Here is a 25,625-nt window from a genome sequence, read left to right on the forward strand (position 1 = left end):
ATGAGGAGTTTTCAGCCTGGGTTCGGGTTCTAAACAAGTTAGGGTTTCAAGCCATGATGAGAGTTTTAAATTGGTGTCACGAGAGTTCAAGACAAGGTTTGGTATTCAAGCAAGGGTTAGGTTTTCAAACCTGGATTAGGGTTCCTAATTGAGGTTTCAAACACGGTTGAGGGTTTCAGTGATTCTGTAGACTTTATGATTTTTTTTTTTTTGTGGGCGCGCTTCCAAAAATCTTAAAAATGTGCCCCATCTTTTCTCTCTTCGCAGAGGATGAGCTGCAGCTACCTGCTGTGCACCATCCTGCTCTTCGTGGCCGTCCTGCTGGCCGTCACGGTGACGGGCACCATCCTCTTCATGAACCACAACCAGGCGCCGCCCATGTCGGACGGCGTGCCGCACATCTCCACCAACCAGGACGAGGCCAACGCCCTGGTGACGGTGGAGCGCGGCGACGGCTCTCGCGTCAACATCTTCATCGACCCCAACTGCCCCGACTACAGCGGCAACTTTTTGCGGCTGGAAGGCGTGCAGACCTCGCTGCTGCACTCGCTCACCGACCACGACTCGGACCTGAAGTCGGTGAAGGGCCAGGACCGAGCGCTGCTCGTCAGCCTGGCCGAGGAGGTGGCCAAGCTGTCCGCCCACGCCGGACAGCTGAAGATGGACTACGAGTCCCTGCGCCGGGGGCAGGGAAGCCTGGGCCAAGACCTCAACACGCTGCAGTCAGAGCAAGCACGCCTCATACAGGTAGGAACGAACAAACGGAATCCAGCCATCAAACCATTTCCATAAACCTTTTCACCAGTGTTGTTTTCAAGCAGCTATCTTAGTTTCAGTCTTGGTTTTTCTTCTTTTCCAACAGAAACGCTTCTCCGTTTTCGTCACATTTTAGTCATTACTGTAGCAGATCGTTTTAGTCGATGAGCTTTAGTCTTTTAGCAAATGCCTTTCAAGTTCAACACCACATTTTGACAAAATACTACCAATTAGAATGGCCGAAACCATCAAACAAGAAAAACAAAAATACGTTTGACTTAGTAACTTATTAAATACTTATTAACACACATGACAGTACTTAAGCTTTATGACCTTTCTTTCTGAGTAGTGGCCAAAATTCTATTTTAGTAACGCACAAATAAGCTAATGAATTGACGTTAGCGCAACGAAGCTAACTTCAGCCCTAAGTTAGCTAGCCGCCGATTTGCGGCACGAGTCCTGTGAAAATGATCACAAGCCACTTGTTGAATAACATTACCTGTATAAGATATATAAAGAGGACTTTTTTTTTTTTTTTTTTTAAACTTACCTTCGAATGAACATCAGCGTGGTGAGCATCCAAAAAGGGTCGATTGGTTACCAAGATTGGTTGTTCTGTCCCGGATGTGGGTGAGGGCGACACAAGAGGGAGAGCTTTTCAAACAATGGTTAGGGTTTCAAACCAACTGTTGGGTTTCAAACTTGGGTTCGGGTTTCAGTTCAGTGTTTCGAGCGAGGGTCATGCTTTCAAATTAGGATTAGGGTTTCGAGGTTAGGTAAAAAAAAAAATAATAATAATAATAATCCAGGTGTTTGAAACCAGGATTAGGGTTTTCCGCCTGGGTTTGGGTTTCAACCAAGGGTTGGGGTTTGCAGTCAGGTTTAGTGTTTCAAAATTACTTTTAACACAAGGTTTAAGGTCTGGGTTGTGTTTTAAAAAAGGGTCAAGCTTCCAAACCAGGGTTAGGGGTTTATACTCGGGTTTGAAGTCTGAATTAAGATTTCAAACAAAGGTCAGGGTTTCAAATGTTGGTTTCAGACAAGGGTCAAGGTTTCAAGTCCAGGTTTTAAGACAAGGGTGAAGTTTCAAGCCAATTGTATGGTTTTAAAGAAAGGTTAGGGTTTGAAATGTAGGTTTCAGACAAGATTTAAGGTTTCAAGTTAGATTGCGTTGATTTCATTGAGGCTTCGCTATTGTTTACGCGTCGTCCGTATTTCATGCCAATTGATGCGCCGAGCCCTGGCCGAAGCAAAACGTGGCCGGACAATCCCCGAAGATTGATGGCGTCGTCGGGGCGGCGCGGCGCTCGTGCACGCTCGCTTCCGCCGGGCCGCGCGTGAGCTACGGGCCACCTGCGGCCGGGCATCGCGATGCGCCGCGCAACGAGTTGCAAAGAGCCCCCCTGCAGACCACCGCTACGTTCGCTTTCCCTGACAGCATCCCGCTCGGCTCAAATAAAACACACTGAGAAATACTACGCGGCTATCATCTTAGTCATTGGCTTGAAAATAAAAATATCGAACTTCTCACTCCCACAATTTCCGTTCCCCCTGAGAAGTTGGGAGGATCGATATTGTTTTGGTTTTTTTTCTCAGAGTTTGCGATATTGATTGGATTCCCAGGAAAAAATGTCTTTATTTGAACTGTTGGAAGCTTAATTGGACGCCGCCTGGGTTCGATTTTCACACCAGGGTGACAGTTTCAAACAAGTGTTAGGGTTTCAAATGAGGGATTCAAGCCTGGGTAAAGGTTTCAAATCAAGGTGGTTTTCAGCCTGGGTTAGGTTTACACACACGGGTTAGGGTTTCAAGCTATAGTGTCAAACGAGGATTTTCAGCAAATCTTTTTCTCGGGGTCCGGAAACACAACACACAAGTCCACTTTGACAACCGGCCCCGATAGAACTGTCGCGGGACACCTGCGGAATATTAACATCGTCGAGACCCGAGTGCCGACTTCCGCGACCGTCGGCGGGAGACGTTTATCGGTCCCGCCGCGAGGTCCTTTGAGGAGACGTAATGAGAAAGGAAAGCTCGTCGCTGTGGCGCAATTAACTTTGAAAGCTCCATGAGATAAGTGCGGATAATGATAATTGGATCATTGGCGGATAACCATCAAAGTCACATCGGGTATTAAATCCCCAGTCAATTAAGTAAATGGGCGGCCGGCAACATTTAGAACAAAAAGTACTTGGAGTATGCACTCAATACCGGGAACGTAGTCTTTTTTTTTTTACTTACTTGTGCTGTCAAGAAAGGGTTAGGTTTCCTGTTAGGGTTTCATGCCTGGATTAGGACTTCAAATTGGGGTTTCAATCCCGATGTTGGGTTTCAAGCCACGGTTGGGTCTCAAGTTCAGCTTTTCACTCCCGGTCGAGAGTTTCAAACGAAGGTCGAGGTTCATTTTGGGAAATTTTCGGACAAAAGTACCACTCAATACTTCCACGTCGTACTTTGTGTTAGTCAGAGCCCTCACAGTGCGGACCCCGGCCCCCCAAACATACGCTGCCATTTAGTGCTGATAACGAGCGTTTAATGGCTTGATAATGACTGAATCTGCTGACTTACTTCGCCAGCCAGTGTGAAGGGTGCCTAACGAGAGCTAATTACATCAGGCGTCCTAATTGATGAACCGCCGCGCCGCACTTAATGATGAAGCCCCAAGAAGGCTTTGCCTTGCCGCGGACGCGCCGAGATACAGTAAGTCGGGAGGGTCAAAACACGTGTATCTCAAATCATCTTTCCCAATTGAAATGAATGGAAATGCCATGAATCCATACCAGCGCCCCCAAAAACAAAATCCATTCCCATGTTAGGGTTTCAAATTAGGGTTTGAACACATGCCTGTTGGTGATATTGAATGCGGCGCTGGTGTTTGTGTCACATGACCGCAGCGCGCCTCGGCTGTGTTTGCTGCAAAGAAACGCGTGCGAAACGTGCGAACGCGAGCACAATGGTACGAGGGGAGGCCAAACACCTGGCGGGGCGGGGCCGCCAGCCAACTGGTGCGCCGCATCCATACGACCCCCCTCGCCAACAGAAGGGGTGGCGGGAGGGGGCGGTCGCGAGGGCGAAGCACGCCCGGCCGCGAAGGCCCATTCATCACCTGGCGTCCCGCAGGGCCTTCCTGCTGCCGTTGTGCCCTTTTTATGTCTTTGGATGATGCAAGGCTGCTTATATCTTTGGTTTTGTTTGGATTCAAGGCAGTGTTTATTATAAAAAAAAAAAAATCATGTTTTATTTCTTTTTGCCAACGATTGTTTTTTTTTTTTTTTAACCCCTCTCATAGTCAATCTTCCGTCCTTACCGATGCGTTTAAGGACGCTCGGGCTGGTTAGTTGTGACTCGCGTCAGGGTTTCACATTGGGGTTTCGAGTCAATTTCGTTACGTATGTTTGGGTTACAAGACTAGGTTTTGCTTCATATTAGGGTTTCCAAAAATTGGTTTCCCAAATTTATTCCTCTTTTCACCCATCTCAAAGTCACTCCATCCGTCCTTAGCGGTACGTTTAAGGACGCTGGGACTAATTAGTTGTTACTCTCGGGTGAAAAATTAATGATTCAATCTCACCCAGTGGACAAACAGGTGAAGTTCCATGAGGGATCATTGGAGGCAATGTCAAATGTCTTCATTAACATGTTATTAGCATGTAATTAGCATGTTATTTGGAAAGGCCGCAAGCAAACAACATTTCATGTTTAAGTGCTCTTAATTTCTTATTATTGTGTTATTGTTATGTTATAAACATTTTAACTTGTTATTTAGAGGAACACCACACAAAACAGGAAAGCAACCCACATTTGGTCATGTACAGTATTATTAAACGATTATTAACATTGACAACCGTAACAATAATTGCAATATGTTATTATTGTGTTAGTAATTTAACATTAACATGGTTAGAATACGTTGTATATTAACTTGTTGCTAACTTATATGGACACATTAACATCAATGCAAGTCAAACCAAATTTGATATCATATTATTAATATGTTATGAATGTGTTATTAACATGTTACTAAGTGGTATTAAGGAGGAGGCCTTTGCAGTAAACATATTTGCACAGATTTCCTGCAGAAACTGGGACTTGTTGGTCTTTAAAGAGACATGGGGGAATCTCAAAAAAGTAAATCAGCTAAAAAAAAAAAATAATAACTTTTCTTTAGTTAACACGGGACGTGGATAGGAAATGAACAGCATATAAGAGTCAAAGAGTTTTTTGTTTTTTTTCCCGCAGCTGCTGTCAGACATGGTGAAGGTGGTCAACTCAGTGAGCGACGCGCTCAACGCCATGCAGAAGGAAAACGTGGGCCTGAAGGCGCGCACCAAGGCTGACCTGCAGAGGGCGCCGGCGAGGGGCTCCCGCTTCAAAGGCTGTGCCAACGGTAAATCGGCGTGTTTGTTTATTTTGTCTGTCGTGCGCGCCTTCATTGGATTTCGCCGCCCAGGCGCATACAATAAGAGTCGATATGAGTGAATTTTTGCTGTTTGCTCGTACGCTACGGAGCAGATATACTGATTATGACGCGCTTGTTTTTTGTTTGTTTGTTTGTTTGTTTTTCACTCTCTGGAGGGGTAATATGACTTCCTGATATATAGATATACAGAATATATATATTTTGGAATTGTGACATTTTCAAGCAAGTGGATTTCGGCTGCAAAGGATCAGCGATGCTGCACGGGGAATCAGGTGGAATATTGATGGGATGGAAATTTTTGAACGAGTCGCAGTTTTCTCTTGTGCCGCGAGTTGAGCTGCTGAACGGGTGTTGTGGTCTGCATGCCAAACGAGCATCCCGCGCTAATTAAGTCACGCCAAAACGCCAATAGAATTGGTTAGCGAGTATGTGTCATGTCAAATGTGTCAGTTTTCCTACTATTTGCATATGTTGATGACTGAAATGTGTACAAAAAAAAAACCAACTGGTTTGTAATGTATTATTACCATGATATCAACATATTAATGTGGTCTTAATATGGTAGTTACATATAAGTAATTTCATGTGCTTCTTAGCTTGTTAGGTGGAAGGGCCACACAGTAAGCCAAGAACAAAAGATGTTTTATGTTATTAAGGTGGTAATACTGTTCAAATATCACGACAACATTATAATGTTATTACGCGTTAATAACATTATATTATATTATTATCACGTTATTACTGTTAATTTTGATTAACTCTATATCGAAGGCCAGACAGTAAGCAAATGACAGCAACAGGGTGAAACACGGCATAAATGAATGTTGTATAAATGGGTTATTGATGTTGTAGCATGTTATTAAGATGTTATTAACTATGCAAGCACAAGCTCTCACAGGTAACAAAGACTGTTAGAAAAATATGCAGTTGGTTGTGTGTAAAACTGTGATTAATGACAAGTTGTTACTCCACAAAGTGTTATATTTAAGTTAAACTTGTGCCATATTCAAGATGAGTTTGTGTTATGTATTTCAGAACAATGTTTGATTCATTTAGTAGGCACTTTCGTCACAATCGCAAGGCGTAAATGCAAAAATCTAGTTTCGGTACGCGGTACCAATGAGTATTCAAATGTGCTTGTCCTCGTACTCGGTCTGGGAAAAAGAAAAGTGGTGTCGGTGCATCCCTAATGACAACAATGGTGGACAACCAGCTTTTTGTAACACCCTCATGTGTTATTAGTGTGATATAAATGTGTTATTAACATAGTAACGTGCAATTAATGTTATTTAACTGTTATTAACTAGTCAGTAGGAAGCCAGCATTTGCAATTAGCACCAACATTTGGGTGCCTTTCCACTTATTTAATTTGTAAAACGTTAGGTACCAATCTCGTCTTTGGTATTTGGGCCCACTTACAGCATTTCTTTATGCAATAGACAGATCTCTGAATACGGCATAAAAATGTAAAACTACAAATGTCTGGATCACTACTCCGAGACAGCTGCCTCCTCCCCCGCCCTCCAATTCTCCATTACAGGGATGTGTTCTTTGTGTCGTCAGCCTGACGGGCGCAACGTCAGCGCTGACGCCGGGTCCTGTCGGGGAACATCTCATAAAACTGACACGTTCTCATTATTTTCGACAAAAAGCCCGGCGGCAGCAGGTGTCCTGTTGGCTCAGCTGTCTGTCAGGGCTCATAGGTCATCTTTTAAAGGTGGCAGCAGCACCTTTCTCCCACCCGCATCAGAGGAACAAGTCGTGCATGCTTAATTAAATCGGGCGGGCGTCAACGCAAACTATATGTGGTTTAAATGTAATATTTACCGGAATGAAAAATACAGTTGCACCTTGACTTGCTTGTCAATCCGTTCAATTCAACTCACTCGGCCACGCCCCTCAAAGGCACACATCATAAATCGAGGTGCCACTGTATATCAAATCAATTTTCCCCATTGAAATGAATTGGACTACCATTAATCCGCTCCAGCCCCCCCAAAAATCGGCAGTTTTTTTTTTTGTTTTTTTTTTGTGCTAAATTTCTAATGAAGAACAATAGTACCGTAACTGCATTGTATATAAAACTAAATAAAGTATTTTAAGACGTAAAGGTAAAGAAATTACTATGTACAGTAGTATTTGTGTGTGCCTTTAAGGTGCGTGGGCAACTGAGTGACATCAGGTCTTGGAGTCAGTTTCGTGTGAGAGCACCTGGGTGTGTGTTGTGGCTGACAGCAGCTCATTGTGTATTTGTGTGTGTTTGACTGTTTGACCCGTTCAATGGGCAGTCACAAGGCAAGGTACCACTGTAAAATACAAAAAAAAAAAAAAACGCGATGTACTTGTCACTGATGTGTTCCGAGATCGTGACGGCGCCTACCTGTCTGGCGGTAGTGAGCCTCTCGTTAGGCTGGCTTTACCGCCCGGTTTCTCGGATGCAAAGTGGGTTGACCACTTCAGCAGAGGCAGCAGCTGGTGATTTTGGAAAAAAACAAAAACAAAAACAAAAACAAAAAAAAACACTGTGAAAACAAGTCTCATCTCTGCCAAGCCCAGGATTTTTGTAAATCAGTTTTGTTGCATTGTGCAGCATCTCCTAACTTTTATTGAGCTAAGGCACATATTTTACGTTAGCAAAATCTCACAGACAGACCACCGAACTAAAATGTCCATAAAAGTATAGTATATGACAACAAAACAACAACCAGTATATTGTAATGTGTTATCAAGGTGTTATGAACGTGGTAATAACTTATTAACATGAAGACGGGCACACAGTAAATAATTGATAATAGCGTTAATACAGACAGGTAATATGCTACTTATAGCTATTAACGTGTTATTAATGTGATTCTAAAGTGCTCATAACATGTTATTGAATTATGAACTTGTTACTGACGCACTTGCATGTGTGTTATTAACAGGTTATTCACCTGTAAAGAGAAAGGTGACAGTAAACAAATGGAGGAAAATTAGTGTCTTATTAATATGGTATCGTTTATTGTAAACAGGAAGGTCACACAATAAACAAATGACAATGGCGGGCATCCAACATTTTTAATGTGTTATTAACATGTTGTTATCCTGTTATTAACGTGGCATCAGCTTGTCATAAACATGTTAGTTACTTGTCGTTAAGAGGCTGGTAAAATAAATAAAGGGCAATGGCAGATGCAGTATTTTGGCTTTGGGGACCCTACCAACGAAGGAAGTAGTACAACATCAGTAAATCTGTCACAAAATTGCATTGGTGGAAAAACAAGTTTTATTCATTTATAGTTGAAACCAGGCTTGTGTAAACTGCTGGGTTTTAGAAGAACAGCTCGAGTGCAGTAGTGGAAGTGGTTAATTCCTGCCCACAAACAAACATGAACAAATAATGTCCTCCCCCCCCCCCCCCCCCCCTACTTAAATATCCATTTGGCCTTGGAAATGGTCTTTCCTTTCTTCTCTTTTTACCCATTGTGTCACTTTCATGGATACCAAAACTAGACTTATTCCCAGTGAATCTTTTCAACATGGACTCCATTCTGTGTAACAGAATGGAGCATGAACAGACAAAATATGGATAAATCACTTCTGACAAACGTGATCACAGTAAAAAATGTATTAGTCTTTCCATTAATTAAGTAGCTGTTTTACCTCCCCAGAGGCATTTGGGTTTTCATTTGTTGTTTGCGAAAACTAATTAGGCGATTCCCGCAAAACCCAGCGCGACTTGATGCATCCTCCCGATGATGATGTTTTTATCCGTCCCTCGGGAGCGCCCCGGACCGGCTTCACATGGTGGAAATAACTCTTTTTGTGACATATTCAAAAATGTCACGGAGGACAACAGCGGTCCGTAAAAATGGTCCAGATGGACGGCTTTGTTTCCAGTCGAATGGCCAGAAGAAACATGCTTGGCTCTCATTTAGTCGCTGTCATGAAGAAGGCTGGCGCTTATTGGAGGCTTACGCCGAGATGCGAGAAAACCTTGCAGGATGAGCGGTGGATAGACCAACAGACGGTCTGATGAACGGATGAATGCTGACAAAATAATTGACGAATGATGGGTGGATAAATGATGGATGTTGGACAGGTGGATGACAGAATCTTGGGAATGGTAGATTAATGGATGAAGGAATTTGGGGATGAATGAAAGAGAGTGATGAATGGATGGATGTTGAATCAATATTGGATGGCTGACTGGGTGAATGAATGATGGATGGGTGATAATGAATGTAAGGAATGATATACGGTAGATGGATGAACGATACATACACTAGGTGGATGGATGGGCAGATGGTGACGGGGGGATGTAAAATCAATTGACTGACTAGATGAATAAATGATGAATGGATGGATAAATGATGGACATGTATTGGTGGGATGCCTGAATCTTGGGGAATGCTAGATGGCTGAGTGCATGAATCTGGAGATAGATAACAGATTGGTGGATGGATGAACAGATGCACACGATGAATGGATGGACGTTGAATTAATGGTGTCACAGTCTGCCAGGTCTTCTGTCACAGTCTGCCGTGACAGAGATCCAATCTGTCACCCAATCACATTCTTCTAGCAACAGTCTGCTACACCTCATTATTGAAGGCCTTGTGAATGATGCAATCAGTGTAAGCTTGCCCGTCAATCATTCAAGCAAGACACTGCAACACGAACCAGTGAGAGTTCTGCCTACATTTTCCTATTCCTGCCCCCCCACGGCTGTTGGACACTCTGCTACAAGGTCAACAAGGTGTGAGTTTTCCCGTTTCTGCGCTCTGTGAATCTTGGGTTACAGTGAAATCCAAGCATTTCGTGACATGCTACATGTAGATTACGGAACATTGCATCACTTCATCAATCTCCCATTCTTCAAAGCCTGACCCTTTCGACGGGGGCGCCAACTGCTCTGCATCCTGGCTTTAAACTGGCCTGTCTGATTATTAAAACCCTTTCCAACTTTTGCAGTGGTTCAGTGTTTTGAATTTCGGTACTTGACCAAACTTGCCTCGCGTCAAATGGATAACGGCTGACTACATTGGTGAATCAATGACAAATGGGCGGATGGATAAACGATGGATTTATACCCACCCTTCCATCTCAATATTTTTCTATTCATATAATACAGCAGTCATTCATCCGCCCACCCATCAATCTACGCGTCCTCCATCCATCCGTGTTACCTTAATCCCTTTAGTTTCCTTGCACATTCAAAACACGGCCGGCGACGGATGCGAACGTGTCAGGAGTCGGAGAAGTGTGTTTACATGAGAGAAGAAAGGGAAGCGCACATAAATCAAACGTGACCTTATTCACCCAGCGTGAGCAACTTTGTGCCGCGTCAGCGTCCTTCTCGTCTCGCAGGAGGAAGAAACCAAAGGAATAAATCAAAGGGAACAGATGGGAAAACCAAAAGTTTCCCTGAGTATACGCCGGCTATCTACTATGGAAAGCCGATTGGGCATTTATTACATATCCTTGTTATCCAGCTTAAGGTCCATGTACTAGTACGCTTTTGTCATCACAAGTAAGACAATTCAGCGCACTAGAAAAACAACTTGACCTTCTTGTAGAACAACCGTGTCTTATTAGTCGTTTTTTTTCCACTAAAGCATGACATTTCATCACACTACTAGGACAACTTTGGTTCGACTTGTGCGCTGAAAAAGCCCTTGACTTTCTTTTCCGCAGGTTCGCGTCCTCGGGATTGCGGCGACCTGTACGCCAGCGGGCAGCGAGACGACGGCATCTACTCTGTCTTCCCCGTCCACCATCCCACCGGCTTCCAGGTCTACTGCGACATGACCACGGACGGCGGCGGCTGGACGGTCAGTCGCGCAAGTTGCTCTCAAGAGTTTTGTTCGGTTTTTGTTGTTGTTGTATGTGTTTTGTTGTAACGTGTATGTTGTTGTATATGTGTTCCTGTTTGGGCGAGAGTAAAGAAAAGTGGGTCGCGTGAAAAAAGGCTGGAGCCAGACCAAAACGGAGTTGGAGTCGAATGAGATGCTGCCTTAAGACAGATTTCTAACAACTCGACAGCTACTTTGCCTCCATAGGGAAGAATGCATAGCTGAAAGAAGTCAAAACCGTCCTCATTAAGCCTTCAAAAACCTGCTTTTTGCAATTTGTTGCGTTTGAAACACTTTTTGCGATGCATTTTTTGGAAGACGTTATTTTTCTATAACAATCTATATGTAACCTACTTTTAAGCACATTTTGTTATTAAAGTGTCACACGGTAAGCATTATTTTTGTCATGCAATTTATTTCTCGTAATAGATTATATTCTCTACGACAATTCTTTTAAAATGCGGTATTTTTGTTTTTTTTTGGGGGGGGGGGGGGGCGGGTAATTTTAACATAACGTTTTATTTTTGTAAAATTATTTTGTACTGCTGATTATTTTTTATATTTCGTTATTTTTTTTCAACACAGAGGTCTTTTTGTAGTGTCATATTTTTGGACCACCAGATTTTTATGGAGCGTGTTATTTAGTGATAAGGATTGTTTTTGTAATGTGTTAATTTTGTCACCCAATTTTTCTGATTTTTCTGTTTTGTGGTGAGTAGTTTTTTTTTTCATGCCAAATTTTTTTGGGGTTATTTTTGGACCCGTATTTTTTTGCAATACCCTTTTTCTTTGTAAAGTGTTTTTCTGGAACAGCATATTTCTTTTGTTATTTTGTTGCATTACTACTGTAATGCTCTTTTTGTTATGTGGCGCAGTAGTGCCTTGAGGTACAAGTGCCCTTACTGATGAGGTTTTTTTTAGATAAAAGTCGTCATTCGGCTAATTTTATTTATTTTTTGCTTTGACTTGAGAACATAAATTGGAGATGTTGTATTATTATTTTTTTATATATATAGAGTTCCCTTTGTGTTTAGGAGCCATTTGTTTGCCTCGCTGCAGTAAAGTGCCGCCGGCCTCGATGTTGTCGCCGCCGCTGCTTGGAGCTGAACAAACATTGACACGGCGGCGCTTTTTCAAGTTGTATTTGGAAGTTGTTGTTTTTTTTATGTATTTCACCGACAAAAACACACACAGTCACAAAGATATATACACAGAGAAAGCCACGCTCCTCTGAGACGTTTATTTCTGTTTGTTGTGAAGTGAGGATGTCCTTGGGGAGGGAGAATGCAAGCACTTTCTAATCGAGGTTTAACTCCTAGCGACACCTTTAATTTTTTTTTTTTTCTTTCACATTTTTGGAATCTGTCCAAAGCACAAATCAAGAACTGTGAATATATATATTTTTTCCTCGCTATGAACTCCATAGAAATAATTGGCTCCTTTCATGTCTGCCAACTAGTGCGTGAATATGGCCCACTCGCTTAAAGGGAATAAAGGAATGCGCCGCATTTACATTTTAATAAACCTAATATCTGCTTTTGTCGTCCCGCTATTTGAAGAATATTTGAAGACCTTGGAGGTGGGAAGCGTTTTGTTTTTTGTTTTTTTCCTGAGAATTTCCTGCACCAAATGCATGTTCTAAATGGAAATTGAATAACTGATCTGTGTTGGACGGATTCATAGTGACGAAGATGGGTCAAACTGTAACTGCGCCGTAGACGATGATAAGTTCCCAACACATATTTGTGCTGGTTCACTATATTACATTTTTTGAGTGGATGGTATAAATTTCATGTGCAGAATTTGAGACAGCAAAATGCTAAACAGTTAGCATGAGCACGCTAGCGATGACCAAATACGTACCATTCAGCTCACTCATACTTATCATGTTATATGTACATTGCACATTGAAGAATGTCTTAAAAATCACTTCTGGGCGTTCCTGTGCTGTTTTTGACCAAGTTTATCACTGGCCCAACACTGTGTCCGTCTGCAATAAATGTCCGTGTGAAACATTAGTTCAGCGGCGCAAACATGGTTCAAGAGCTTTTTTTTTTTTTGGTCCGGGCGGAGCTTTGAGGCAGGAATGACCTAATTTTGAAGTCGACTTAGCCGCGTGATTCGATTTTTTTCATAACAACACATGAACAATTCAAGATGCTTCTGTATGTAAATAGGGTAGCGTCAGTATAACACATTTGCCAGTTTGATCTCTATAAGCGACGACTCACAGCATTTTGTTTGTTTGTTTTTTTCCCCTCCTGTGGTGACGGAACACCCGCCATGCAGGCATCACTTCCAGCTCCCCGCACCTCTGCCGTCACGTCGGCGTGACAGCGAATTTGCCAGACGGGCAAGGTCGCGACCTCCCAATCATCAAATAAGGCGATACTGTCAGAGTGACAGATTGTTTAGCTTCAGCGTCACAGGGCGCTGCAGCATCAGTTTGCACGTCTTAAAAAACAAATTTAAAAAATCTAAACCGCGAAAGCTTCTTCGACACCTTTTGCGGGTATAACCTTCTCTTAATGGGATTTGAATTTCCGATAGCGGCTAGTGATCCAGCCCGGTGTGCTGAGCTGATGGCTATCGCACTTCTGCCTCATTAACGAGATCAACGCGACGTCATCCGAACCGGCCGGGAAACCGAGGACGGGTCGAGTCGGTAGCTTTACACTCTGTCGGTCTGTCGAGGCCGAGCTTAAATAAGCAATGAGCCATATGCCGCAGCCGCATTAGCATACCGCCGTGACATGTCGGTGACTCCAGGGATGAACGGGTTAGCGGGAGGGAAGTTAGGAAGAGAAGAAGAATGTGGGGGGCTCGAGTGGGTTGGGGGGGGCGCGATAAGAGGGAGAAAGAGTAAAGAAAATGTGTTGACGAGCATAGAACAGGAAATAAAAGTTACCGCCACGTCGTAAAGCAAAAAAAAAAACAGAAATAGCAATAATAGATGGAATAGAAAATGGAATTTATCCCGGCATAGAAATGCACAAATAAGAAAAATGTGATGACAGCAAGTGGAACTTGTTGCGTCATAGAAACAGGCAAAGAAAATACAATGCTCGCCGAAAAACAGGAAAGAGAAATTTGGGATTGAAACACGCAAGGAAAATTTACAAATAACCATAGAACGGGACATAGAAATAGAACAAGAAATTGAGCTTTTTGCTGCTTGACTCTACCATAGGAGCCTAAATGTAACTTATTATGACCTAGAAACGCTCAAGTAATAATCTATTGATAACCACAGAACGGGAAATGAATTTTTATTGCTTCATAGAAATGCATCATGTAGAAAAATGTGATAACAATCATGGAACAGGAAATGGAACTTCAAAATCTTTAAAATAATAAAATAAAATACAGAATCTACTCTACTCAATCCATTAAAAAAAAAAAAAAAAAAGGAAAAACACTCACAATCCACCTGACAGTCGTACAAATACTAAAAGATGTATTGGCTAAAGTAATCCTCTGGGCAAACATATTTCCGATGGCTTTTAAATGCGAACTAATGTCTCCAATTGTGACTTGTGTTAAAAGGTATACGGTGTAAAAATAAGCACGGCGTGCATTATTGAAGGGACGTGCGTCATGAAACGCCGGAGGAGCTTTTATCAGAAGTCAGCGACAAATATGCCATTCAGAGAAAAGTAAAAGTTTCATATTGAATGTCCAATTCCCGCGTGTTTGTGTGCTTTCGAAGCGCAGAGTGCCCCCCCCCCCCCCCCTTTTCCGTGTTCCGCAACGAACGTTCCAACTCAATATTTCATGTGTTCGTTTATTAGTTGGAACAAAATAAAAAAGTAAAATAGAGAGCAGGGACGGTTGCACGTGTCCTATTGGCGTTTTGTAAGGCGGCGAGCCTTTCAAAACTTCTTTGCCGTTTCTCCTTTTTTATTTCCTCTTCAGCTTCTTTTCATACTTTGCGACATTTGCACAAAAATGAGGTTTCTATAAACAAACGTCTCCCTCAAATGTAACAAAAAAATGTAAAAAAAAAACCAAAACAAAAAAACAGGAAGTAATTATTTCCATTTAAAGATGTGATTATTCACCCAAGTACACGAAAGAGTTGAACTCATTTGAACTCTGTTGCTAAGCAAAACAGCAGCACCTACTGAGGCAACCAAACAGTCTCACAGCTGCATTAAAGATGACAATATCTGGACATAGCGACTTAAATGACAATTTAGCCTTCCAGTCGACTCTGAGATGTACGCCACGATGTTAAGAAGCTGAGCCCATTTGAAATCGGTTGTGAACCAAAACAGCAGCAACGTCCGAGGCGCATAAACTGTTCCACTGATTACGCAAATTTGAAGACTTACCGCATGCTGTAATCGAGTGAAAAATGACCCATGTTGTGTGCATCCATGTTCATGTTCCAGTACATTCTGACATGTAGTTGCTGCACGATGTTGTGTACTTCCATGTTTGTTCCAGTAGACCAGGGGTGTCAAACTCGTTTTTGTCTCGGGGCGCATTGTAGTTATGCTTTCCCTAAAAGGGCCGTTAGAACCGTCAAATGTTTAATCACCAAATCGTATTATTTCCATTACACAACAAATTGAGGGGTAACTAGTTTTGAAATCAGAAGACAAGGATAATAGTTTGTTCAAGTATTATTTCAATGACTGTAGAAGAAGGGTTTGGTAACAGAAAAATGCAATACCTCAACATTATTGTTTATTATTATGACAATTTGGAATTTGGGTACAGATTTTCGCAAAAATCACGGACGTTGACGAGCATGATTTGCTTTCGCGGGCCACATAAAATGATGTGGCGGGCCGCATCTGGCCCCCGGGGCCTTGAGTTTGACACCAATGCAGTCGACTTATGGTAGGTCATCGCTCCACAATTTTGTGCGCATCCATGTTTGGTCAATGACTGTAGATTGTGGAACGTAATGACACTACAATATTGTGCGCATCAATGTTTATCTTCCATCATGTTGTGTGTCCCCATTTTTGTATTGCAATCGACTCTAATGTGCGATTGCGCCGCAATGTTGTGCGTTCCAGTCGATTCTAACATGGTCGTTCCGCAGTTTTGTGCGCGTGCACGTTTGCTCCAGTCGTCTTACGGAAGGTAATCGGGCCACAGTGTTGTGTGCGTCCGTGTTGATGTTCCAGGACACTCTGACATGTGATCGCTCCACAACGTTGTGCGCTGTTATCCCTTCTACCTTTCCCACACCTTCACCGCCTCGTGTCCATCTTGAGCCAACCATTTTCCTCCCGCCCGTACGGCGAAGCAGGTTTCTCCTCGGACGTGTCGCTCGATCGCCTTACCGCAGACGGCCAGGAATAATCTTATCAATGAAAACGCACGCAAAAAAAAAAATTTCAGAAAAAGCTGGAGGATGATTGCGTTCCTCCGTCTGTTCCCGCCTGTTGCCGCTGTGTTGGTAGCACATCTGCCTCTCTAATAGGATTATAAAGCATTCACCCCCGTGCCTACATGCCGCCGCTGGCACGCCTTCTACTTTCCAGTCGCTCACGTGCCAGGTTGTAAATCTCCCACAAACATCTTTCCCCCCCCCGGTCGGACTGTCGGCGCGTCCCATCTGCGCACGCCGCAGACTCCCCGCCGCTGACAGAAATCCCGCTGAAGTGCTTAAGGCGGCTTGTTAAGTAGCCTTCATCTACTGCCGCGATTACAGGGAGGTTAATGCGATGCATGCGAATCCGACCCCGGGAACGAAGGAAAAGCGGCGGCTGCGACGTTGCTACGGGATTGACGTTTGTTCGCCGTGCTGGGGGGACAAAAAAACTTTTGTTGCCATACATTGTTGACTTGTTGAGCCCTATTAAACTCTGTCACCCAGAATGTTGTAAATATGTTCCATGCACAGTATGAACTCATTCACTGCCGTTAACGTTCATATTTGTCGAGTGAAACCAAACCTTTCACTGCCACCGGCGTATATATTCGTCAAGTACGTTTTATTAACGGGTAGGTGTAGAAGAGGGTCTCGCCCAGCTTGACTGTGAATATCAAGTTTGTAAACCACTGTAATGAGTAACGTACCCCTGTAGGTGGCGACGTTGTATCACTTTGGATTTGCGTTTTGGTTCAAGATTGGGAGGTGAATCTCGGCTTTTCGTCGGACACATTTAGGCCCCTCACACACGAATAGAGTACGTATGGTTAGAAGCACACAATAACCTCATGAATTAACCTAACAGGGATGAACAACCAGGAAAGGTCTGACATATTGACACCCACGTCCAATTTGGAGTGCCCCAATTAACAGTCTGGAGATAAAACCCATTCTTTAAACCAAAGCTTCCTCCGAGGAATCCCTCACGTTGTCAACGCGGTCTCAACCGAGGATCGACGTGCCTTTCCCGCAGGATAAACCTTTCCAACACCACAGGATTAGGGCGCGTCGAGACTCGGCTCTCTGTCTACCTTTTCGCATATACGACCAGACCAGAACGCTGAGATAGTTCTGCTCTGCAGATCAAAAAGAAGTGCGGCTTTATAGAATTAGCTGCGGCGGAGGGGATCGAGCATAATAATGGGGAGCGCGCTGTCTGGAACAGCTAATACACGAGACGTCAAGATGTTCGAACGTGCGTGTCAACGAGGCCCCTTCAGTCTAATCTCGCGTGGTAAATCCATTTTGCTGCTTTTTGAATTGGAAAGAATTTGGCCCATCCTGTGATAAACTTAACCCTCCGTATCACAGAGGTTACGTCACGAAAAAGGTCGCTAGATTGGCCGCTAATACAGCAAAGAAAGCCAAAACAAACATTTGCCCTGAGACCATTTTGACTGACTCTGTTATACAAGTTGCCCTGTCATATGTAAGTATTTGCCCCCTTCCTGATTTCAGATTTTTTAAAATAGTTCTAACACTTAAATGTTTCGGCCAATTTTAATCTCTCACAAAGACAACCAAAGTACAGTTCCCCACCCCCCCCACCCCACCCCGAATATTTGCACCTTGCCAATTCACCCATCTGCAATTTTGTTTGGGGAACCTGTCCTCCTTTTCTCACTGAAAAATGAATAATCCTAACACATTTTATTAGTATTCCGTGGCCCTCAAGAACACTGTACATCAATAAAACAACATTAAAAACAGAATTATACAGAATAGATAAAACAAACTTCCCTTTTCACTGTTGTTGCGCCCAAGCCAAAGCCTTGTCTAATATCGTTTGGCGCCATCTTGTGGCATCAATAGGCGATTCCCAACTTTTTTTCGTGGGCGAGGCTTTCATTAATTGTAGATTTTTACTAATTGGGAACATTGTAATGCAGGAATTGTGTTTACTAAGGGCAGAAAAATACAAACCTATGCCCAATGTGTAAAAGTACACTCCCCTTTGTTTAGTCATGAGTTAACTTAGACGAACCATTTTTTTCCTGAGAGTTTCAATTTCAACCGGTCACACCAGGCCTGACTGACGCCAGATTTGTTGAAACAAGAAATTCCTTCTATAGTTCCGTCCCTGTCCGACAAAATGGTGGATACAAGATCTCAAAAAAAAAAAGCATCATTCCACGATCCAAACAAATGTAAGGACAAGGGTTAGGGTTGGGGTCTCACGGTTAGTTGAAATCTGGAAAAGGATACAAAGCCATTTCCGAGGTTTTGGTAGTCCAGCAAACCGCGGACCGAGCCATTATCCAAAAATGGAGAAAACGGGGGGAAGTGTGGTCCGCCAACCGAAATGACTTCAACGGTGAATGACTCATCCACGAAGTCACCAAAGACCCCAGAACCCAACCTCATTGGCCTCCGTGAAGGTCAAGCACAGGAAAGACCTTCATGTTGTGACTGCATGTATTTAAATGTTTAACGCTAAGCCTCAGTTTCAGATGTCTTTTTGGGTCCCCCCCCCCCCCCCCCCCCCCCCCCCCCCCTCACACCTATTTCCCAACTTTCCTAGCAGATTGCCTGTGACCTCAAAGTGTCTATATAGACGGTTTTCTTTCTGATGTCTGAATAGGTTGCAAAGCAGACAAGACAAGAGGTAATTCAAGGGCCAAAATGGGTTGTTTAGGCTTTGTGGAGCATGTAGAACAGCACGTATAAAGAATTTAATACCTAAGAGCTGCGCAGAGAGAAAGAGATCGAGCTGCAAAATGGAGATGGGTCGATGCGAAGCAAGCGGAGCGCAATATGAAAAGAGGTTGCGACTGTCCCAGATTCATCCTTGATTTAAAATTGTTTTTTTTTTACTCTGCAGGAGGTGAAGACGATTGATCATTTTCATTCAAACTCGTCCATTGCAATAAAAAAATACCATTTTCTGGCTTCAAATGTTGCATTAACAGCCGGGCTATGTAAGTACAGATCATTGTTATAAGAGAGGGTTTGCAAAATTCAGAGGTTTTGTACCATCCCTGCACTTCGCCGTCATATTTACAGTATCGTCGACAACAGGCTTTACTTCCTGCCAACCTAATAAGACGTTTATCACCTGGACTTTGACACAACTTTGACCACCCGTAGCCCTCCGGCCAAACTGTGAGGTTGTGAGGATTTCGGTGGCGGGGGGTTATGTTTTGATATCTAGCGCAAACATTGGACCTCGGTGACGTCTGTGGTTTAAAAGGTGTCAACAGGAAACGTTCTCAGTTGTGCGACTCCAGATCCAGATGGAGAAATTTCAGCCAAGAGGAAAGTATGAACTTCCAGAGCTGTCTGGCTGACTGGCTGCGCACAACAGAATATAAACGGAGATAAAGACCCCCCACCCTATCAGGGCTGGACATCGAATGAAATGAAGTGCAGCAGGTTGATACCTCGGGGGAAAGTGCTTCTCCTGAGGACCTGTCCCGGTTGGTCGATGAAGAATCCCCCACAGCAATGCCTCCGGGGAAGTGGTCCTCCTCCGATCTTGTCCTGACGGAATCTTTGAGGCGACAGCCTTGCTTAAGCACTCGCCGAGCAGGAAAGGAAATGAGGAGGGGGGTGAGGAGAAGCGACAACAAAGCACGACAAAATCTAGATGTCAGAGGGTGAGACATGGGAAGATACTAGTTGCATATTTAATATTACAAATGAATGAATGGAAACCAGCCATTGCTTCATTTTTTGGGGGGTCTTTCCTGCTTGCGGCACGCGTTGTCCCGAATCTGTACAGGCTGCAATGAAATCTCAAATCATCGAGGCAATTCTGGAGCAAAATGTGCTGCCCGGTGTCAGAAGGTTTGGTCATGGGTCCCCCAACAGGATAATGACCCAAAACCAAGCAAAGCTATTCGAAAGAACCCTGCTCTAAATCCTATTGACATCTGCGGAAGATGAGGAACAAAATGTTGAAATCCAGCTGATTTCTTACAGTTGCCCCGGAAAGGAGAGCGATAATTGTTCTGTCGTGAAGATGGAGAGATTGTGACCCCCAAGGTCGACTTGTAATTAAAGCGGAGAAAAGAGCTCGCCGCTCGCGTAAGGACAGCGGACATTGAAGGGAGGCGGCGAACAGCTCGACGGTTGACTTAGATGACCGCCGAAGTGCTCGGAGAAAGTTCCGACCTATCTTCCGAGGTTTTGGTTCTGACATTGGAAAGAAATTTTCCGTTGAGCGCGACTATATATGTGGACTAATTATTATATCATCTTGGAGTCCAAACTGTCTGCTTTGATTAACTGTCTTCATTATTTTTTTTTTATCGGTACAATTGTAGCCCAAAATCAAGGCGTCAAAGCAGTTGACACTAATGCAGTTTTTTAAAAAAAAAAAACAATTTTTAAGATGACATACAGATGACTCTTGTGTGATGCGTTCACTGCAACGTAGTCAGTGGCGGTCTTAGCTTGAATAGCACCATGTGCAATTCGCCTTTTGTCTCCACAAGGGGGCGCAAAATCCCTATACAAGCGCCTGTGATTTCCATTGCACGATGCCAATAGAAAATCAATGCCGCGCTGTGCTGCCCCACATATCGCACATACCAGAAACCGCCACTGAGCGTAGTTTCACGTCATGAACATTTTGGGAGTGGTCCTCTGCTTTTTTAATCACCAATTACCAAGAGTCCTGTAATGTTTGCTTCACAATTCAGCAGGTTTGTTTTTTTAATTATGAAATAGGTTTATAAAAATGTTGTTTTTGTATTATTATTCCATTGTTTAAAATGTTGTATAACATTGCATTACATTTCATTCCAAAAATGAAAATAATTAAAATAAAGTATTTTTGCAATTTAATTTAATACATTGCTTAAATTTGACACACACATTTACATTTTAAATCATTCACTTTGCCAATCTGTCTATGGCCCTTGAGCACAAAATTTTGCACACCCCTGCTGTAAACTCTTTCTAAACTAGCTAGTAGCTAACATACCAGTCTGCATCTTCACTCGGCGCTCCTCCTCATCAAACGTCACAAATAAAAGTCACAGAAGAGCCCAATCAAAGCCCTTTGTTGACAAAAAGTGGGTCAATACCAACCAAGAGCCCCATCAAGACAATGGGGAAAATGGGGACAACGGCAGGAAGTAGAAAACTTACGAAATAAAACCAGGTAACCGTGCTAAACTCTGACTGTGCTTTGATGCGTTGTTCAAAGTTGTTCCATCACTTCACGCTGTCAACAGAATTCAATTTAGGGACAGTTCAATCTGGGGAAAACTCATTTTTACAGCACAATAACACAGCATCACAAGACATTAGAGGACCCGTGAGTGAAAAGGGTTTCGATAAGGAAAACACATCGGGGCAAAAAAACGGCATACGCGATCGGTCGTTTGGATGAGCACGACGAAGACACGGCGAGCATTTGGATTAGGTCGCTTTAATTTCACAGATGTTGTCGAGTACGTATAGCCGTCGTCGCCATATGCTGCATATGTTCACGGATCAGAATAGAGATCACAAAGCGTCAAGCCTAATTGGCGACAGTAATGTTGAACATGTCAGAAGTGGGATTCAAGGGTTGTCTCGCACCATAAAATTACAAAAAACAGCCCCTGTGGTTTTCATATTGCAAATACACAAAATATTGTCACAACAATTGGTGTCAGAAGTGGGATCCAAGGACTGACCACCCCCCCCCCCCCCAAAAGCGACCAAAAGATACTCTTTACTTGGTGTACCCCATTCTTTATTCCAGTAACATAAACAATATTTCGTCAACAATGGTTGTCAGAAGTGGGATCCACTGATGATGATGATGATTATTATTATTTTATTTTATTTAACAGTTAATGGCAGTAATTGAGAATATATTGCTACAACAATTGATTTCAGAAATAGAATCCAAGGATCGACTGGTCACACAAAACAACACAAATAGCACTCTTGGCATTTATGATCACTTCAATTGGTGTCAGAAGTAAGGTCCAAGGATGGAACTCTTGGAGTTTCTCAGTGTTAATTAAAGTAGGAAGCATGTCTTCAACATTTGGTGTCAGAAGTGGGATTGACGTTCAACCATCCTCGCAAAATGACAAAAAGCTTACTTTAAGTCTTTCCCAGTATTTAGTACAATAATATTCAAAGTATTGCCACATAGATTGGGGTCAGAAGTAGGATCCAAGGATTGCCCAAGCCCCAAAATGACAAAAACAACTCTTTTCTGGGTGTGGCTCAGTGTTGATGACAGTAATATACAAAATATTTCCACAACGATCGCTATCAGAAGTTGGATCCGAGGATTGACTCGCCCCACAAAATGACAAAAAAATCTTACGATTGGTGTTTTATTAACAATATCATACAAAATATTGCCGTATAAATTGATGTCAGAAGTAGGATCCAAGGACCAACTAGCCCCGCAAAATGACAAAAATACAACAACTATTGTTTTTTCCCAGTCTTTATGAATCTAGATCATCTTTGCCGCAAGATCTTCCATGTGCGTCGATCCCCCTTTACCTGGAATGTAAATCATTTGAGCGGACAAGTCGTGCGGTATTCCGCTTCCGCTTCCATCTCCTGCAAAAGGCTGATAGAGCTCAACGAGCTCGATTATGAAGCGCCGATCTCTTCATGCGTGGAGAATCATTTTCACAGGTTCCACTGTGAACTTCACTCCAATTCAATCCATATTTAATTAACATCCCTTTTTTTTTTTTTTTTTTTGACAAATTGCCTTTCGGCCACGCAGTTCTCCATTTGTGCTCATTTGCTGGCTTCATTTTGCGTCCTTCGCGTGTGCGCGCGCCAGCAGCCGTCGGCTTTGAAGGCGTCGTCAGAGAGGCAGGATGAAACGCAGGCTGAATGTTCATCTAGTTTCCTAACCCTCCTCCCGTCCCGCTTTGTCCCGTCCTGTGTAGGTGATCCAGCGCAGGGAGGACGGCTCAGTGAGCTTCTTCCGGGCCTGGGAGTCCTACCGCGAGGGATTCGGGAAAATCACCGGTGAACACTGGCTCGGTGAGTGGCAAAATCTGCGGTTTATTATTATTATTATTATTATCATTTCTTTCCATGGCAAAAGAAGTTACCTCTATTCACGCTTACCTTAGCGTGTTGCTGTGCTGGAGTTTGCTGTATGATTCCCAGCCCTTAGTCTCCCATTGGATAATACGTGTCTCATGCCGAGAAATGGCTTAAAGAGATGTTTAATGCAGCGTCCATTTTGCAATTTACAAAATGCTGATGGTCCAAAATTAAGGCGTGGCAAAAAACACAGTAATTTGGGTAACATTACTAGTTCTAGGCCCTTTAAAATGGTTTGATGCCAAGACAAAGATAAGAGACGCGATCAATGACCTCCATAATTTGTAATTATGATACGTCACTGTCTTCAGTTTTCTGCAACTGTTCATAGTCTTGCTGCCCTCAGTCCCCCGTTGGATAAAATGTGTCTTACACAGAGGAATAAAGACATCCTCCATTGTTTCTTAGCGTGTCCCATTCTGACTGGTGAGTTCAAAAATGTTGATGCTGGAATATTGTACTCCACAGTCACAAATTTGCTGTAGCGGCCCTTAGTCTCCCCTTTGATAAAATGGGTTTCAAGCCGATAAAAGATAAAGGAGGCTGTCCCTGACCTGTTCTATTTGTTAGCAGTATGCTACACCTTAGTCTCCACTTGGCTGCACTGATCCATAGTCTCCTATTAGATCAAATTTGATTAATGCTGAACGCGACATAAAGGAGGAGATTTGTTAGTACGCCTCCTTTCTTATTTGAATTCGCCCTTAGTCTCCTGTCGGAACACACCGATGGACTCTTTGTCGTCTGTGTAATTTAGGGCTTTGTCATCGGAATGGAAGCAAAAAAGGGAACAATTTTAATCTCGTTTTTCACATGTAGAATCCAGACAGCTAAAACCTGTCGAAATGGTCGCGGGAGACTTCGCAAAACCCATTAACCTCGCCCCCCTCAGACGCCGTGATCTGAGGATGCAGTCAGTCCACTCCAAGCTGTGACCTCCGTCCACGTTGGTCAGATGCCTTTCAGACAAGGTCACTGCAGGGGGGGGGGGGGGAAACAACAAGAAAACATGCACACACACACACACACACACACACACAACCACTTACCTTCTTAACTTCACAGTAGAAACAGTTTGGTGCCAAAACTTGAAAAAAAAAAAAAGGAAAACACACCGCCTTCCCCACTCGGAAACAGTTAATCTTTCGCCGAGATGTTGTTTCCCGAGGAAATTTGGCTTCAGCCGCGTTTTAATGAGCTTTCACAGTTGTAACAGTGTTGTTTGTGTGTGTGTGTGTGTGTGTGTGTCTTTGAAACCTCTCATCTCAGCTGCACATCAGTTTCGAAGAGCAAATGGAGCCTGAAGAAGAAAAAGAAAAAGTTTGTCTTCGTGGTGCGCGCGCGCGCACGCACACACACACACACACATTCGCACGCTCGTGGTCAAGGTTCTCGGACGTAAAAGACGTCCTCTCTCATCTGCACTCGATAAAAAGCTCTCTCTTGAACACTTCAGGAGCGCAATGTTCCCCCCGGGGAGCTGGCTCTCGCAACGCAGAGCAGACGTAATGTTTGGAATGGACTGTGTGAGCCCGGAGAGATTTGGGGTAAATAGCTGCAAAGTAAATACAAAATAAATCAATCAACTCAAAAAACAAAACAGACAAGACCACAACTCCTTTTGATGGCCGGATAGTTAGAATAACAAATGGTCAATTTAGAGGATTCAAGATGAGAACACAGATCACGCAGTACAAGAGTGTTTAGATAACATTTCTCCCTAAGCCCTTAGTCTCCTCTTGGATAAAAAGTTGCCTCACACTGCCCTCACTCTCATATTACATATAATTTGAGAGTTGTGGAAAAAAAGAATTGTTTCTGCGTTCCAATACAGTATGGTACTTGTGGCAGCTGCCCTTAGTCTCCTCTCGGATAAAAGTTGTGTCATGGCGGGAAATAGATAAAGGAGACCCTTGTCCTCCTCTACTCTATTGTTTGTGAACAGTGTGATACTCCACAGTCTCCACTCGACCGCTGCTGCGGTCCCTTGTCTTGTTGTTCGCCTGAGTCTCCCCTTGGATAAAATGTCTCTCATGCTGAGAAATAATGAAAAGAGACCATTGTTCTCCTCTATTGTTTGTAACTGGTATGATACTCCACAGTCTCCACTTTGTTGCGATGGTCCGTTGGCTTGCTGCCCTCAGTCTCCAATTGGAGGTAACTTTGAATAGTTTTTTTCTCCCCCTTAATAAATGAAATC

At 43.3% G+C, this 25,625-nt stretch overlaps 1 protein-coding gene across 3 annotated transcripts in view; it reads left to right on the forward strand.

Annotated features, from left to right (window-relative positions):
• Positions 1 to 25,625, forward strand: part of fibcd1b (fibrinogen C domain containing 1b) — an 83,324-nt gene that overhangs the window by 28,098 nt on the left and 29,601 nt on the right. For all 3 annotated transcript variants that reach the window (XM_061699333.1, XM_061699334.1, XM_061699335.1), the window contains 4 exons: positions 268 to 747; positions 4,996 to 5,143; positions 10,853 to 10,989; positions 23,263 to 23,359. In XM_061699333.1, coding sequence (XP_061555317.1) covers positions 268 to 747; positions 4,996 to 5,143; positions 10,853 to 10,989; positions 23,263 to 23,359 — 862 coding nt within the window. The remainder of the gene's footprint in view (positions 1 to 267; positions 748 to 4,995; positions 5,144 to 10,852; positions 10,990 to 23,262; positions 23,360 to 25,625) is intronic.

Source organism: Phycodurus eques, chromosome 15, assembly GCF_024500275.1.
Source record: "Phycodurus eques isolate BA_2022a chromosome 15, UOR_Pequ_1.1, whole genome shotgun sequence".
In the NCBI taxonomy this organism is placed as follows: Eukaryota; Metazoa; Chordata; class Actinopteri; order Syngnathiformes; family Syngnathidae; genus Phycodurus; species Phycodurus eques.